At 43.1% G+C, this 17,972-nt stretch overlaps 1 protein-coding gene across 1 annotated transcript; it reads left to right on the top strand.

Annotated features, from left to right (window-relative positions):
• The first annotated feature begins 5 nt into the window (after positions 1–5).
• On the top strand, positions 6–9,631 carry edem2 (ER degradation enhancer, mannosidase alpha-like 2). The gene is made up of 11 exons (XM_088290940.1): positions 6–314; positions 1,224–1,334; positions 1,416–1,455; positions 1,532–1,637; positions 2,001–2,126; positions 2,222–2,433; positions 5,503–5,644; positions 5,719–5,843; positions 5,918–6,062; positions 8,393–8,514; positions 8,582–9,631. Exons 1-11 carry the CDS (start codon positions 223–225, stop codon positions 9,032–9,034), a joined length of 1,674 nt encoding a protein of 557 aa, XP_088147066.1. The 5' UTR covers positions 6–222; the 3' UTR covers positions 9,035–9,631.
• The last annotated feature ends 8,341 nt before the right edge of the window (positions 9,632–17,972 follow it).

Here is a 17,972-nt window from a genome sequence, read left to right as displayed (position 1 = left end):
TCAGTACAGTTGCCGTAGTTAGCGATCAAACTCAGGCAATCTTCTGCACACGCGCGACACAAATCGCGCATTCGTCACAGATCACGTATTGACAAGCTACTTTATGCAGCATTTGAGTCTGTGATCGGTTTTGTTAGCGTAGCAGAGGTAGCAGAGGAGAAATTGTTTAAGCGCGATGATGCCGCCTTCTTTTTGAAATATTTGTTTGTTCCGTCAGCCGCCATGCGTGCTCCCTTGCATGCATTCCTTATTTATGTGTGCATCACCACGACGGCGAGTCATCAGTTCACCGAGGAAGAGATGCATGACGTCAGGTAAACGCCAACCAAATGTCCATTCTCATAAATCTAATTCCAATATTCAAATTGACCGTCAACAAACAACATGGCTTTACACCGCAACTAGTGCAAATGAGCCATTCAATGTTGGCATTCTGAAAACAAGACTCAACTTAATTTTCAATTTGCCAACCAATATATGGAGATCATTGTTTCGCATAGGTGACCAAATAAACTCTTGGATAATTTATTAGACTTTAAGTTACAGGCTACTAACTGGTGGACCTTGGTCTGGATCCATGCACAAAAGATATCTGTACCCACAGCAACAATATCAAAACTAGAGTTTTGATTCAAAACTTACTATCAACATCTGTTGCGCACTTACCAGCTTTACAGTAGTGCGTCTTCCTCGTTGAAAGCAACTTTTAGTGTGTTCCTGCCACCTTCTGTTGGTTTGAATGAACCTATTTCACAACCTCTACCCTATAAAAAAACCAAATAAATAAAAAAAAAGTTTCCTTATTCCACGGGGTCGCATAGCATTTTTCCCACCATAATGCTATGAGGTCGAAATAAACAGATGGATATCCCCATTACCTTTGATTTTCAATGCCAGCGAATTGCAATTTAACGTTGCAGAAAACGCCAGCCAATCTTAGCAGCCTTTGATACTTGATTAATTTTCGTTGGTTCAAACCACTTTGCAGTACATTGAAATGCCTTAGCCACGTTTACGCCACATTGCCTTTCATTGGTTGCGGGTCACATTAATGGTGGGGAATGTTTTGAAATGATAAAGTTGGTCTCACATATGAACAGGGGTGCACAGAAGTTCTTTCCACTGTACGTATTAGAGGAGTGTACTGTCGTACAGTGTAATGTAAATATGCTACATGAGAGGTGTAATTGAAAAGTAACTATCATTTTAATATACACTTTCAGACAACGAATCAAAGATATGTTCTACCACGCCTACAACAGTTACCTGGACAATGCCTTCCCCTATGATGAGCTTCGCCCACTCACCTGTGATGGTCACGACACTTGGGGCAGGTGAGGTCAAAGGTTTCCTTCCAAGTAGTAGTTTTTTTTTAAATCACAACCATTATCTCCTCCTCTTATTTTTTTCTTCAGTTTCTCGCTGACGCTCATCGACGCGCTTGATACCTTGCTGGTGAGGTTTGCTGCATCCTGTTCCTGTGTTCATTGGTAACTGATACAGGCATGTGTGTGCCTATGTATGTGTCAAGGTGCTGGGAAACCAAACTGAATTTCAGCGTGTGGTGTCACTTCTCCAAGACACTGTTGACTTCGATATTGACATTAATGCTTCTGTCTTTGAGACCAACATCAGAGGTTTGTACAAGGCAACGTTCACACGGCCGGGTGTGAAGACCCATTTGGATTTTTGTTAAATCCTGTCTTTTTATATAGTCATTCACATTACACAAACAAATGTGACTTTTAATGTGAATGCAACACATAAGTGATGTGACATGCAGGCGCACAAAGCCCAACATTGAGTGACGTGTACCTCAAAAAAACAAAAAAAAAAACATCACGTGAAGGAGTGTTTACGGAAGTAAATTAGTTGATTGAGACGTCGTACATGCATGCTGATCAAATTGTTGGTGTGTAATTTCTGTGTAACTGGAAAAGGGGCCACCAGGAGCATCAGAGCATATGAACATAATGTTTTTCTCATTGTGTGCCCTTCAGTGGTGGGGGGTCTTCTGTCCGCCCACCTGCTCTCAGGCCGGGCCGGAGTGCAGCTGGAGCCCGGCTGGCCGTGTTCCGGACCACTCCTGAGGATGGCCGAGGACGCTGCCAAAAAACTCCTACCAGGTACTAAACATGCATATGCACTCTGGTTTTAGTAGAACAACAGAGCATTTGAAAGCTCAAAGGCAATGATACCACATTGTCCCCTTGTATTCCAGCGTTCGAAACTCCCACTGGAATGCCGTATGGCACGGTCAACCTGCTGCGGGGCGTCAGTCCCACCGAGACATCCGTCACCTGCACCGCTGGCGTGGGAACCTTCATCCTGGAATTCGCCACACTGAGCCGACTTACGGGCAACGCCACATATGAGGACATTGCACGCCGGGCACTAAGGGCTCTGTGGAAGACCAGGTCGGACATCGGACTGGTAAATGTGATGTAAATGCAGTGATTTTGTACTGTGAGGTAGGGCTGGGCGATATGACCTAAAATAAATATCGCGATAAATTAGGCAGTTTTACCTCGATAACGATAAATGCACGATAAATTCCCCCTGAGGACCAAAATCAAAATAAATGCAGGAAATGCATATTAACTGCTTTTTGTATTGACCAACTGGTACGCATCACTTTCAATGAAAAATAGAAGTACAAAAATCATTTGAATAAACATTCAAACTAGCTTGCTTTGCATGACTTGAACAATGTCACAAAGAACAGGAGAAAAAGGGTACCTCTCACAAAATCTTTTTATGTAAATATATTGTGCAGAGATGCTGTAATTCCATTTGCAAAGGCCGAGATTTGTGTAAAGGTATCGTGTAAACAATCTAAATAATGCCATGTGCAAAGGCGCTAGTCGCCTGTAAACAAAATGCTAAATAAAATGGAAAAAAATGTCAATGGAATGCCAGTGCCAAATAAACAAGTGTGCTTCATCAGGAAAATGTGCCGTCTCGAGTAATCTGGTGCGCAGTCGCCACTTGTCGTGTATGTCATGCACAGTCAGGCTCAAACAGGGATCCATGTTGCGACTCGACCACAAGTCGGATGTGGATGCAAAATGCTTGACATGTCTCCGCTCCCGTCCCGATGTTGTCCATATCGGAAGTCCTGTTTGCGGCAAATATTTTCGTACCTCTTGTCGGCTACTTTCATGAGGCGTGTAAATCCTGTCCGCTCCATTGTAACAAGAGGAGCTCTATCTTTAGCTATGTGCTCGGCTATCGCGTCCACCTCTGAGACGTTCTCTCGTATGGTGTCGCCTCCGTTATGAGCTGTTGTCACTTGTCCAAACTTGCTCCTCACTTTGAACTTTTAGCACAAGCTCCAAGTCAACAGCATGGTTGTGTTGTGGGTGGTGAAAAAGAAAAGGTTGGACGCGCTGTTTCAGGTGCTTACGATGCACTTTGTAGTTCATGTTTTTTTGCTTAAACATCGTCTTTATGGAACCCAAAACATTTCCAAACGACAGATGTCCACTTTATTTTCGGGACAAGCGCGACAGGAACAATTTCAACTAACGTTACTTCGTCCGCAGCCGTGTCAGCCGCTTCAGGATTTGAATCGCCAGCTACGAACGCGTCTTGTTTACATTCTTGTTCAGAAGGGAGGAGTCACGTGACTACACGCGCTGGAGCCGTCTTAAAGGGGCATGAGCATCGCCGCAGACATAAAAGACTTCTTTTTCTTTCTTTTTTTTAGACACCGAATTTACCGATTGGGCAAAATGATGTCGGTCATTCTAATAAATTTCGGTAACGGTAAATTTTCGGTTTATCGCCCAGCCCTACTGTGAGGCAACAAGGCGATAAGGGAACATAAACAAAAACGAAGGTTTGATTTCACCTTTCTCTGTCCGACGATCATCAAACTGCTACTCATCACACAAACTTCTCAGCAACTTGTAAACAATTATTTTGGAAGTATCAGGTTATTTTAACGTGAAAAGTAAATGTTTCCTGTTGAGAGGCAGAAGGAAGCCGATTAATTTTTTTCTTTTGATTATGTCAACAGATCCACATTTTCCTTTCTGTAATTCATGCATGCGAAAACATAAGCTAGCATGTATGCTAGCGTATGCTCTTAAAAAGGCAGCGGGAGAAAAACCGAGTTTTATTGTACTATATTGAAATATTTAACATTGTACTCGCATTATTTTTTGATCAGTTCTCATCTACAAATCCTGCACCTGATGTATCCGAAATGAACAGCTGGGCAAGTTCTCCATCAAACACGTTTGTTTCCCTCTCGTCAATGTTAGTCAGTCTCGCTACTGCGCAACCCCTCTGACATGATGTCGGCTTTTGTGAAAGCTCGAACATCAGTGCAGGCAGACACGTTTGCCCATGCATCCACAATCCACACACAAATTGTGGCATAACTCGCCCGGCGCTGTTTCCCAGTCTTAGTAAAACTGTGTTCGCCATCTGTCACCATCGCTCTCACACCATTTCGTAAAACAAACGCACCAAGAAGGACTTATTGCCCTCTGTCGAATAGTGACTGTGGATACGCTTCTCCTCCTCATTAATCATTTATTCAAGTTGACCTTCCAACTCGGGCTACCTCACCTTGTTTCCACGGAAACTCAGCTTTGACTTCTTGACTTGGCAAAGCTCGTCTTCCTTCCCCCACTTGCAAACCATGGATTCATTGATCTTGAATGATCTTGTGGCTGCTCGATTCCCATGTCCCTCTGCAGTCTGCATAACTGATAGCTTGCAGTTTGAACTTTGCTTCGTAGGTGTGTCTCTTCGTAGGCGCCATTTTCGGGCACACCGAGGAATGTTTTGCCCAATGCACATACCAGTTCTACATATCAGCACCTACTGGGGGCATGCTTTTCTCGTGGTCTTTGACACCCACCATTCACCCTTTTACGTCAGCACGCTGTTGTCAGTAACGTCCGCCTTTCCTATATAAGCAGCATTTTGGCCGGAAATGCTTCAAGTCAATCCAGCGGAGCACTCATGGAAGTCATGCTGCATTTACAAATTTTGGAACTCGTAAGGCGCCCTGGCCGTTTCAGAAAATTTGAGTCTTTTAGGTGTGTCTTACTGTCGTGAAAATACGGTACATTCCCCTAAAAAATTATTGAAATGGGAATGTGAGTTTCTTTGTTTTTTTGTGTACTGAAGCCATTTGGGTTTCAAATCAAAAGATGAATGTGAGACAAAGATTCTTAGTTCCAGCTTTTATTTAATGGTATTTGCATCTAGCTGAAACTCCGGACAGAGCCCGTTTTGTTTGAATCCACCCACTTTCAAGTGAGCAAAAGCACTGGAACAGGTGACTGATAGATGTTTCTAGTTGCTCAGGTGTTGCCTTTTAGATTGATTGACCAAATGTTAGTTTGATTACTGCTATGGGTTTCAGCTGTGAAAACCGCATTTGGAACATTGTCACTTACTTAATATAATAGCTTTGCATGTAAAAATGGCATTATTTTGAAAAGTGTATTTGAAAGACGACTCATGGTCATTGTGTGCTTTTAGGTGGGCAACCACATTGATGTGGTCTCCAAAAAGTGGGTGGCTCAGGACGCTGGCATCGGTGCGGGCGTGGACTCTTACTTTGAGTATCTGGTGAAGGGTGCCATCTTGCTGCAGGATGAGGAGCTGCTGAACATGTTTGACGGTGAGTTCCGTGATCCACTCATCACCTGCAGATATATGACCGAGATATGATGAGGCATCACTCTGGTACGGCAGCCTACGACCGGGCCCTTGAGAACTACACACGCTTTGACGACTGGTACTTGTGGGTGCAGATGCACAAAGGTACTGTGTCCATGCCCGTGTTCCAGTCCCTGGAAGCATTCTGGCCCGGCCTGCAGGTAGCCATGCCCCCCACATGCTCCCATACGGTGAGGAGCGAGCAGTGCTTTAAGGTGCTTTGTTTTCATTTCAGACTCTGCTGGGAAATCTGGACGGTGCTGTCAGAACCTTTCAGAACTATTACTCGGTGTGGAGGCAGTTTGGAGGTCTGCCTGAGTTCTACAGCATCTCCCAGGGCTACACTGTGGACAAGAGGGAGGGATACCCACTCAGACCCGGTCTGGTTATTTAATCATTCTCATTTATTCTGTCTTTTCATCTGTGGTTTCCCTGTCCTCATCATCTTTTTTTCTTACCTATACTGACATCACAAATCAAGTGATTCAATGTTTTTTTTTTTTGTTTTGTTTTATTGCAACCTGTGCTGTTCGGCTCCCCAGTGATGCAGAATCGATGATTCGTAAACACTGGAACAGTTTTATGTGCAACAACAGTTTCTTATATTCCCTCTGGGATTATTTATAGAGGTCATTCTGGTTAAACTCAATCGATGGAGTTATCTCAGAATAGGACAAAACTTGGTTTCTTTGTTCATTCTGATCAGGGGTCATAGGCGGTTTTACAGGGTGGCAACGGCCACCCCCAACTAAAGTTTTGCCACCCCAATGAATCTATCAATGCAAAATTTAACATTTTCTTATAAATGTTATTTTTCCCATCTCCATAGTGTGTATAAATGTTTCAATGACCAGTTTAGAATTTACTCCCACACGCCGACCCCATCAGCCCCTCCTTTCAAGAAGAAAATGGTTGCTTTCTACTTCGGGCGGCGCATAAGAAAACCACCCATGTCATTGCAGTCATCTAATGCTGCTAACAATTTCCACAGTCTCAGACTAAAAACTGATTCGATATGAAGCTGATACATTATTATTATTATTATTATTATTATTACTATTATTAGATTATTAAGGAAGTTAAAGTTTCAACATAAATTTTGAATGAGTTCCATTCCCTGCGCTGGCGATGTAACCTGAATTTCCATGTAAATCGGAATCCTTGAATACTCCCTAAATCTCTAAATATCCAAATACAAATTGGATATTTTATATTAATAAAATTAATGAAAATACAAAATAAGATGCTTACCAACGCTGCTAAGAAGTGGGGCCACCATGTAAAAAAGGTTTTTGTGTGAACGTTCACATTACATTACAAATCAGATCGTTACTCAAGTATATGGGGTCCAGCGTGTTGGGGCATTTCTTCAGAGGAGCAATTCGATAGGAGGTAGAAATACAATATTTGGCGGTAATGATGGGGCAGGGCTTTTTGATCTCTATTCATTGCAGTGAGTATAAAAAAAGAGTGGCTAAATTATTACTTTCGCCATAAATGTCCACTTTATGATTCATGTTTCAAGTGGGATTAAATTCAAATAAAATACAAAGTCAATACTGTACCTCAAAACAAATTTGTATATTCCCATCTCCCAGCAGCCAGCACTGTCCCTCCGCCCACATGGAACACATTCTGGGCTCCGGATGACGTCAGTGAGGGATACGTGCGACCTGGATGTTTGGCGGCGGTTGTATTCCAAAAAATTCATACGTATCCAATCTCGGACCACATGTGAAAGTGGCCCAAGTTGGATTTGAAAAAAAATTGAGCCATTCAGACTGTCATTAAAAAAAACAAGAAAATAATGCATGCATGTGGGCAAAAAAAATCCGATCTGGGTCATATTTTCATTCAGTGTGAACCAAAAATGTCGATGTGGCACGGCCGTCGTAACGTCAAAACGTCGCGGGTCGTACGTCGTATCCTGAGGATTTCCTGTAATTGTAAGTCTTTCAGTCTTTGCAGTGATGTGAAACAACCAATAGATGAGCTCTCAGAAAACCGTAAATAGGAAACGTTTGCAATCACGAGAGCTGCATTAACCAGGGTGAAACACCACCAAAGATGTGACTGCTCCACAAAAAGGGAGCGTCAAGAAGAAAGAATCTTGTCTTCTTGTCTTATAAATAGTTGTGACCCTGCAAAATTCAGTTTTAGTAAAATCTCTGTCTGAGAATGCATGTGTGTGCGGGTGTGGGTCTAGGAGTGGCGTAACCTCTTCCACCAACCCCATACCCTCTGACCCATGCCTGCCCACCCCCTACCTAAACCCCCAGCCACCACAGGTAAGGCTTCTTAGATTTGATGTTGGAAGATTGGCTTTCCTGCTGAAGTCGCTGTCTCCAGACCTGAACCTGGATAAGTGGTAGATAATGGATGGATTATAACGAGACCCACACCCTCCAAAAATATAACTTTGGTCTCGTCAGTCTATAGAATATTCTCCCAAGAGTTTTTGGAATGGTTCAGTTGTTAAAAAAAATGAGATGTGGACAAATAGTTTTTCATTGCACTGTAATCTCTCACCTCATCGCAATTATCCATATCTCCTAAATCCTCATTTTCGGTTTTCTTTTCTCACATCTTCTCATCACATCTATCTTACTTCTATGTACCCTAATCTCATGTGTGCTCATCACTCACATCATCCAATGTTTCCTCATCTCCGAAATCCTCATCTTTGGTTTCCATGTTTTGTGCGAACCAGAGTTGGTGGAGAGTGCTATGTACCTGTTCAAGGCGACGGCCGATCACACATATCTGCAGCTCGGCCTGGATGCCGTCGAATCTGTTGAACGGATCGCCAAGACGCCATGCGGCTATGCCAGCGTGAGTGCCTTTTTGTCAGAGGTGGTATGAGAGCATCGGTCCATGCTGAATGCGTTTGTGTTTTCAGGTGAAAGACCTGCGAGACCACCAGCTGGACAACAGAATGGAATCATTCTTCCTGGCTGAGACAATCAAATACCTCTACTTACTTTTCGACCCCACCCACTTCCTCCACAGTAGCGGGACAGAGTCATGGGTTGAGGGCGGAGTGGATGGCCAGTGCATCCTGAGTTCGGGAGGCTACATCTTCAACACAGAGGCCCATCCACTGGACCCGGCAGCCCTTTACTGTTGCAGCCATCACGGCCGCGAACAACAGGAGCTCCGCGACATCCTCCTTGGCCGATCACAGCCCGCCAAAGAACATAGTAGCCACTTGGAAGATCCTCCTCCACACGGCCAATCAGAGAGCATCGTTCTGAAAGCGGGTGGACGGAAGACGTCCCCCCTGTCCTGTCCCATTCAGCCTTTCAGCGCTCGACTCGCCGTGCTGGGACAAGTTTTCACTGATAACACCTGACCTTGCGTGTCATGTGACTTTTCTGTGTGTCTGTGTTTTCTAAATGAGGATTTCAAAAGAATTTATTTATGACCTTGTGTGACATCACCTTTGTTTATTTAACATCACCATGAGGGGGCAGCACTTGGCAGCAAAACATCTAACTTGGCTTACTTGAAACATTCTGACCTCATGTGAGACACACCTTCATCTGGTCTTCTCATTTTCCATTGCTTCCCTCGTCATCCACTCCTTTACCATTCCATGTGTTTCCATGTTTGTCTTTTGTCCTCTTCACCAGTATCCTGATCTCATGTCCTCTTCTTATGTTAGCTTAAATAATAATTCATTTGACTGTTAACATACAATTCATCAACTGCACTACTGGTGAGCTGCGGCTGCTGGTCACTCAAGGGGAAAGCTAATCTTTTTTTCACGGCCTGAATCATAAATGTGTTTATTTACATGTAAATTCCATAGAAGGGTAATTTACCCTATTTGGTCCATCTGTGACCAGGGCACTTTTCCATCCATCCGTTATCTGTTCTGTACAAGGGGTGCTTGGAGCCTATCCCACCTTCCTTTTGCTCTTATTCATAAAAATAATGGCTCTCCGTTCATGTTTGTCCTTGTCCTTGCATTTGGCCGCCCATCCCAAAAAAACAAATCAAACGTCTGTGCATGACGCAAGGCAAACGGAAGAGGTTTCATAATTCCTAAAAATCATTTAAAGCTCATTAGCTGTCCACTGACTGTAATTTCCCGACTATGAAACACCTGATTAAAAGCCACAATAGCTAAATTTACCCATAACAATGGATCTGTACATAGATTAGCTGCTTCAGACATATAGCCACAGGTCACCAAGATATTAAATGGGATATCATCTATATTATAAACAGCTGTAGATGCCCCCCCACGCCTCCTAAATGATGCCAAACGCAGTTATCCTTACAGAGCATACCGGAACCTTTCTCAGACTCATGTCACATGAGGCACATTCACAAATGGGCTCGGACCGAGGTCGCACTGCAGGGATTGCTGTATTTATTGCATTTCATCCGATTGCTCAAATTAAACGCAATTTACGATGCTTAGTTCGGCACTCAATTGCTTCTTCAAACAGCAACGAGTATCGCTGCGCTCTCGCTCTCAGTTAAAGGGCCAGTAAACGCAACAGAGGGTCGCACCTGCTGCTTGCTCGTTGAGGAAAGAAACCGCAGCGATAGAAGAGAGTCGACAAACAACTGTAGTTGTTTTTAACAAAGGCAAAATCGCTGGGAATCAGTAGTCTTCGGATTAGTTCAGAACAATGGAATGAAAACCTTGGAAAATCCAAGAGCGAGTGGAGTTTAGAACACAAGATCGCTGATTCGCTTACTTCACTGCCAATCAACGAGGCATTCCGCCGCAGTCATTTCATCCAATCATGATGCAGAAGCGAGCGTCTGGGTCAGCCCACTTCCCCATTGATAATAATGTGGATGTACACATTTTAGGGGAAGCTGAGCTACCCTTGTAATCAGCGCTGAACCGCACACCACACCAGGAACAAATATGATATCAAAGAAATAGCACTGCATCATCGTCGTGTGCCATGTAAAGGTTATTAGTTTAATCAAACATATTTTTTTCTGAAAAAAAAAAACCCAATTCACGAGAAAATGTTACACATTACGTTCCCAATAATGACATAAATGTGTTTTCAGGAAATATGGAACTGAGTGGACACTGAGTTGGTGGGTTTATTTAATTGACCGTTGCGTTTAGTAACAAGGCTGCAAACGCTCCCGTTCAGTCTGCTTGTTGATCTTGGAATTTATGCCTCAGGTTGTGAAATAACTTGACAGGAGGACCAGTTTCAGAATAACACTTACTTGGTGTCTGTCTCTGTGTCAGGGCTTCTCTGCGGGCCTAACATAACCAAGAAATCATGATCATATATATATATATATATATATATCCATCCATTTTCTATACCGCTTCTCCTTACTAGGGTCGCGAGGGGTGCTGGAGCCTATCCCAGCTATCTTCGAGCAGTAGGCGGGGGACACCCTGAATTGGTTGCCAGCCAATTGCAGGGCACACAGAGACGAACAACCACCCACGCTCACACTCATACCGAGGGGCAATTTAGAGTGTTCAATCAGCCTGCCATGCATGTTTTTGGAATGTGGGAGGAAACCGGAGTACCCGGAGGAAACCCACGCAGGCACGGGGAGAGCATGCAAACTCCACACAGGATGGCCGGAGCCGGGATTCAACCCACGCCCGATGCTTGTCTCTCACTGTGAGGCCATCGTGCTAACCAGCGGTCCATATATATACACACAAAACAGGATTTAAGTTGTAAATTGCTTTATGCTGACACATACTTGAGAGTGTTTGTGTTGTATTGGTGGTGGAATGGTGGATGGCTAAATTATCATTTTGGACAACACAATTTTGGGCATCGTAAGTAGTGTCATGTCATTATCCACACCGCTTATCCTGTACAGGGTCGCGGGAGGGTGCTGGACTCTATCCCAGCTGACTACGGGCGAACAGGTCGCCAACCAATCACAGGGCAGACATAGACACCGTTACCGAGTGGGAACCGATCCCTCGCTGCCCGGACACAAATCAGGCGTATATATATATATATATATATATATTCTTCACATTGATATCGTTCTATCCTAGTGTTATATTTTTAGGTGGGAGTTTTTATCCAATCATAATTCAGCTAGCTTGTGTTGCCAGGCAGATTTCATAATAGCAGTAGCACACATGTCCCAGGCCTTCAGATACAATCGTGCGGGGATCTGTTCTGTGTGAGTTAGGGGGTGAGGGATTGTATTACGATCACTGGCATTATTTTAAACACTTAGGGGACAGAATGTCGGTTATTTAATTTAGCAGGTTCATATTTACTGAATGTGTTAAACATTTAGAATTAGAATTAGAATTAGAAATCCCTTTATTGTCATTGTACTCAAGTGTGCAACGAGATTAGAGGGCTCCCCTCTCCAGTGCAATACAACAATAATACAGACAAATATATAAATTAGATAAATAAATAAGAGAGTGCAATGGAATTTAGTACTGAATAGTGTATATAAAAACACATCACAATGCTGTTCTGCAAGGTAAGGGTGTTCTCGTGTGTGTGTGAGAGTTCAGAATGGAGATGGCTCTCGGAAAGAAACTGTTTCTCAGTCTATTGGTCCTCGATTTGATGCATCTGTAGCGCCTGCCAGAGGGCATCAGGTCGAACAGGTGTGAGTTTGAGTGGTATTAAACAAGAAGCATTTATCAAATGAAACTAGAAGCACAGGTCACAAGAATGACTGGGATTGTCGTCCTGATGTTTTGTGATTTATTATATTATTCTCATATGCTAAATTTATAGTACTCAGTTAAAATGTGTGAACTTTATTGAAAGTCTCTGTCGTGAGACAAACTTGTACACATAGCATTCCCATGAGCTGCACTCACATTCACATCACTTCATGGACAAATACGACGAAGCACATTCTCCACATTGGCTGTAGAGATGCAAACATACCAAATTCGGCACTGGAGGACTCACACAGGCGCTATCGCAAAAAACACATTCCGAAAGACATAATAATTGGAGATCGGAGCACACACACATACACACGCACATACACCTGGACATACACGCGCACACACAGGGACACACACATACACTTCCACTGACACAATCACATATACACGTGCACACATGCACACTGACACGATTACAGGGGAATGCCAGTGCGGAGAGAGACGGAGACACTGCCCGCCGGAGAAAGCCAGCCTTGGCGTGCCAGTCTTGGGGACCAGACGGGAATCAACCATCCAGACGATGACTAACCTGGGGAGGACCTTCCCTTGGACGTGGACCCGTGCCGTGGGAGGGAGCGAGGACGACCGATTCAACCGATTCAACCTACATTACCCTTGACATAAAAAACTCCTATAAAAACTGAAGCTGGGCTGAAAGATGGCGCACTTTTTTCGACTGTACTCGCCCGAGTGCAGTTTCTCGTGAGATTAAGAAAAAGCCGCCCAGATATCTGTCTTCGTACTATTTCCTGAACTCCAGAAATTGAAGAAACTAAATATCGGAACTCTAATCAGTTGTTGAGTCTTTATTTGACCCTTTTCTTCTTGAGTACAAAAAAATGAACACACATTGGAGTAAATTTGGCTTTTAAGGTTCATTTACTAACTACTTCTCATTTCCTCTGTGACTCAACTCCAACAGGAGCTTTGACAGTTGATCGACATCTGTGTAGCCAATCACATCATGAGTTGATGACAATAAGGCTTTCTCACAGGCCTCACATTGAAGGTGATGAAAGCTTCTTGTGATTGGATTCTCACTTGTGAGGGTGCAGCGCTATGTGGAATCAACGCACCAGTCGTAACTGGCGACCATTCAAAAATATATACATCAAATAAATGTATAAAGTATATTCTTGTTTTTTTAAACCACAATGGTGGAAAGAGGTAAAACTGATGGCAGATATTCTTGCCAGGCTATTTTCAAGACGAACCTTTCAAGAGAAGCTAGGTCATCCAACTCCCAGTAGTGTGTAACTGTGGGTCTGTATATTATTTGTCCAGCCGTGATGTCATAAATGATGGTATTACGAGGGGTATTTATTCAAGGCGGACTAAGTTGGACTTTACTGAAGGCCTTGGCGTGAAACGCTCGGTCTACCATTGGATCAAGCATCATCCTGCTAACCCATTTTTTAGAATGTATTTCTTTCTTTATTTTTCTGGGTTAGAGGAGTCATAATACTTCCCAATAAACAGTGGCGTAAGGTGGAGACTCCACCGATAAAAACATTGTACTTGTGCAAAGCACAAAATAACAAAGGTGTATCATGCAATAAAACATGACAAATAACTCCCGATAACCACATTGTCAAGCAATAAACATAAACATCACATCGGTTACAATGTAACACAACGCAGCAAAGTCCCTCCTCTTTAAACCTTGTTGGAGTTTTGATGAGTCTCCCTCATCTAGTGCATTAGGGCTGCTTGGGAGAGTCAACACTGTCACTGTTTCCCTGGGGTGTGTGAGTTGAGGTCTGCACATGTGAATTGTCCTGAGGAACAAAACTTGGGTGTCACAGTCCATGTTCACATTTGCGTCTTGCCAAAGAGCAGCAGTCTTCTGAATATCTCGCCTTGAGACATGCACACCACATATGAGCGCAGTGGCTTGTGTTCACTTATGACTACAACTGGCATCCAACTGTTTCCAGACTGCATCCTCACATTCTCTCCTCCATATAGCTCCGGCAGGTTTTTAGCATGGTGATCAGAGTAGCTTTTCTGTTTTGCTTGCTTGTCTTTCAGCTTGCTGAGCACACTGAGTGAATCTTCAGGGGTAAGTTAATGACGTGGACGCTGGAAGCTTTGTGCTCAGTCGACGCCTACCAGCATCTGGGCATGTGACAGACCCAATCCCTCCAATAGTGTAATTTGGTACTCCAGAAGTGCTATGTAGGGATCACCAGACTTATTCAGCAACTTTTTCACACAGCTTTGTCTGCCAGTCCAATTGACTTTGCATAGTGTGGACTTGAGGTGACAAGAGTGAACTCCCAGCTCTCTGCAAAGCTCTTGAATTCATCACTGGCGTACTGAGGAGCATTGTCGCCAACCAAAATATGAGCAACTCCGTGCTGGCCAAATAATGCAGTTATAATGCCCTTACTAATAGAGTCCCCCAGCCTCATTATCTCAGGGAACTTTGAGAAATAGTCGACACAGCAGATACTCAGAAACCTGTCGGTGCCAATCTTCTCCCATGGTCTATGTGGCAGTGGTCCTTTTTGATTGCAACTTGTGTGCATATTGCAGACAACACACTGGGCAATCGCTTGCTCAATTTGGACGGACATGCCTGACCAATGAAGCACATTACTGGCCATTTCTTTGCATTTGACCACACCCAAGAGTGACTCATGTATTTTTCAAGCATTTCTGGACTCAGTATAAGTGGCACAATCAGCTTGTCCAATTCAAATAGCAGATCTGAGGCAAAAGCGATCTCCTCACTGAATGTCCAGAAGGGCTGCAGACTCGCTGACACAGCAGATCTGTTCTTAGGCCACTGTCATGTTCTCTAATGCCTGCAGCACTGGGTCCTGTGCAGTTGCATTTCTAAACATCTCCGTTTTTCTTCTGACAAAGGCAACTGTGGTGTGATCCAGTTCACCTGAAGTTTCTCTTCCAGAAGAGCTTCTTTCTGCTCATGTAGATTAATGTAAAGCTCCTTTCCTGGCTAACACTGCAATGTTGTACTTTTGAAGCCACAGCAGCATTTTTTGCAATCTCATAGGAGCTGGATGCAGTGCCATCTTGAATTTGCACTTGCTTTTATTGAACCTCGATTCATTCTCATATGATCTCTGGAGCAGCTTTATCAGTCTCGGATCGTGTTGCCCAAAGTCTCCATCTTGTGGCCTGAGTATCGCACCAACTTGTATCGAGATGCACACAGTCTGCTGCCGACATCTATACTGTTAAATGTTTTGGGATACTTGACATTACAATCAGCTCCAGTATCAATTCCAAATATGACTCTTTTCTTTTTTCATAACAGCACTTCAGAATCTGTCTTGGTCCATTTTTTTCTCCTTTTTAACTGCTTTAATGCTTCTTATTTCTATTGTTTCAATGATCAACCCCATAAACGCCAATGCACTTGTCTTTTTTTATACAAGGAAACCAGACTAAGTTTTACATTTGTACATTTTTTCCCCAGTTTAAAATTACAATTATTATAAACAGTCCAATTCAAAAGTTACTTACATAATTATAGTGTTTCCAAGATTTTGATTTGTCATAATATTGTTTACATTTAAATATGTTATTGGTTTGTTCACCCCCAAAAACTTAAATAATCGTGATATATATATATATATATATATATATATATATATATATATATATATATATATATATTTTTTTTTTTTTTTTCATAACCGAGCCCGATGTTGAACTAGAGCAGACGTAGGCAAAATACGGCCCGGGGGCCACACACGGCCCATAAAATGTTTTAATACATCAGTTTAGGAGGTGCCCGAAAGGTCCATTTTTTAATAACAAGCACAATTTATGTATTCTTTTATCATGAAAATTATATTAGCTTGCATTTTCAATTTCATTTGTTTGGAAGAAATCGGTGTATACATAACGACTTGAAAACCATCCATCCATTATCTGAACCGCTTATTCTCAAAGGGTCGCGGGGGTGCTGTAGCCTATCCCAGCTGTCGACTTGAAAACCACTCCCTAAAAATAAGGGATATGGCCACGCCCTCCTCTCGTGTCCTCTCTCCGTGTCTTGGTGGGAGTCATGAGAGGGGCCGATCAAATTCTGTCTATGGAAAGTCATTGCAAATAAATATATATATATATATATATGTCATAAATATGTCGCTACTAATGTCAAAATGACGGCCCCAAAATGTACGTGGACATCCCTTCTAAGGGCTGCTTCAACCTGAGAACATCACAAAATGATTAGCCTTTCTAGGGCTGACTTAAAAGAGAAAGAGGAAATGAACAGTTTAAAGGGATCATCCAAACAGGATGGTCCAGTTTTCAATAACAGGCTCAATTTGTGGATCCTTTCTTCAAGGAAATGATATTAGCTTTAATCAATTTGTTTCGGAGAAAACAATACAAAACTAAAGAGTCTTATGTGGCCACACTCGGCTGTGGAATCGGCCTCCTCGCTGGAGCTTTTGTGCTCTGAATTCTGTCTATCCACCCTTCCATTTCTGCGCTGCATATCCTCCTGCTTAAGTTCTGGATTTTTTCTAAATCCAACTTTTCACCAAGACAGCAACTGGTGTGGTCGGGATTTTGCAATTTATTCTCAAAGTAATCAACTGATTAATCGATAATTAAAATCCGAACCAAAATCCCACTTACAGGAATTCAAGGAGAGTTATCGGAGTGAAGCGGAACACAAATCAGGGCTGCACCTCTCGAGCTATGTTTGCGTTAGAGAGCGTTGATGCCATTCTCAAGGGCATCTCAACAGCAGTCAAGAAACAGAGCTTCCTCCAACCAGCACAAGCATATAAAGGAAAAGGACCACGACATATTTTGCTCTTGGATATGTGGGCAGAGCCTCCAGTGAAAGCAGTTCCTGGGTTGGGGTCCACAGGCCCAGATGTTTGCAGAAATGTTTGACGTGGTCTCTAAGGAGGAGTCAGCTTCCACGGCCATGACATCATCATCTTCATCAGACTCTCATGAGTACTTGATGTGAACGCCTAGTTTGACACGTTAAAATAGAGGTTAGTTCTCAACGGAGGAGGCATCAAGGAAAAGTGACACAAACAATTTTTTGGATCATTTTGCATGTGTCTGCTGTTGAGTTGAGTGATATGTATCTTCTTTGGCTGCAGACCCCAAAACACAACACCCCTATTTACAGACACACATAGGCACACATACACGCACACGCACGGCACGTCAAAGCATGTGTGATCAAATTGCCCTGAAGTCAGGACACAAGCATAGGAAGCCTTTAACACACACATACACGTAATCATCTGTTTGCCATTAACAACGAGTCAATGGCAACAATATCACAAGGGCGAGGCTCACACATCACCGCATAGTCTTCCCATGATGCGTGTGTGAATGTGCACGTGTGTGTCTTTGTGTGCGTGTGTGCGTCTGTGTGAGTGTGTTTTCGTAATTCTCACATTGAGACTAAAGGGGAATTCCATCCAAGGTTAGCATGCTTGCTGCTCTCCACGCACACACGCACACGCACACACAATGCGATGTCGTGTGAATAGAATAAATGAGTGCACATGTCATGTGTGTTTATGTTGGTGACTCCACCCTGCAGCTTAGGAACATTTATAAATTGCAGGATCTGTATCAATCACATTTTGTTGTGGTTCTTTTTCTCTTTTTACTTTTT

This window comes from Idiotropiscis lumnitzeri, chromosome 3 (assembly GCF_059441095.1).
Source record: "Idiotropiscis lumnitzeri isolate Australia: NSW breed Sydney's pygmy pipehorse chromosome 3, RoL_Ilum_1.0, whole genome shotgun sequence".
Taxonomy (NCBI): domain Eukaryota; kingdom Metazoa; phylum Chordata; class Actinopteri; order Syngnathiformes; family Syngnathidae; genus Idiotropiscis; species Idiotropiscis lumnitzeri.
This window is presented reverse-complemented; position numbering and strand designations above follow the sequence as displayed.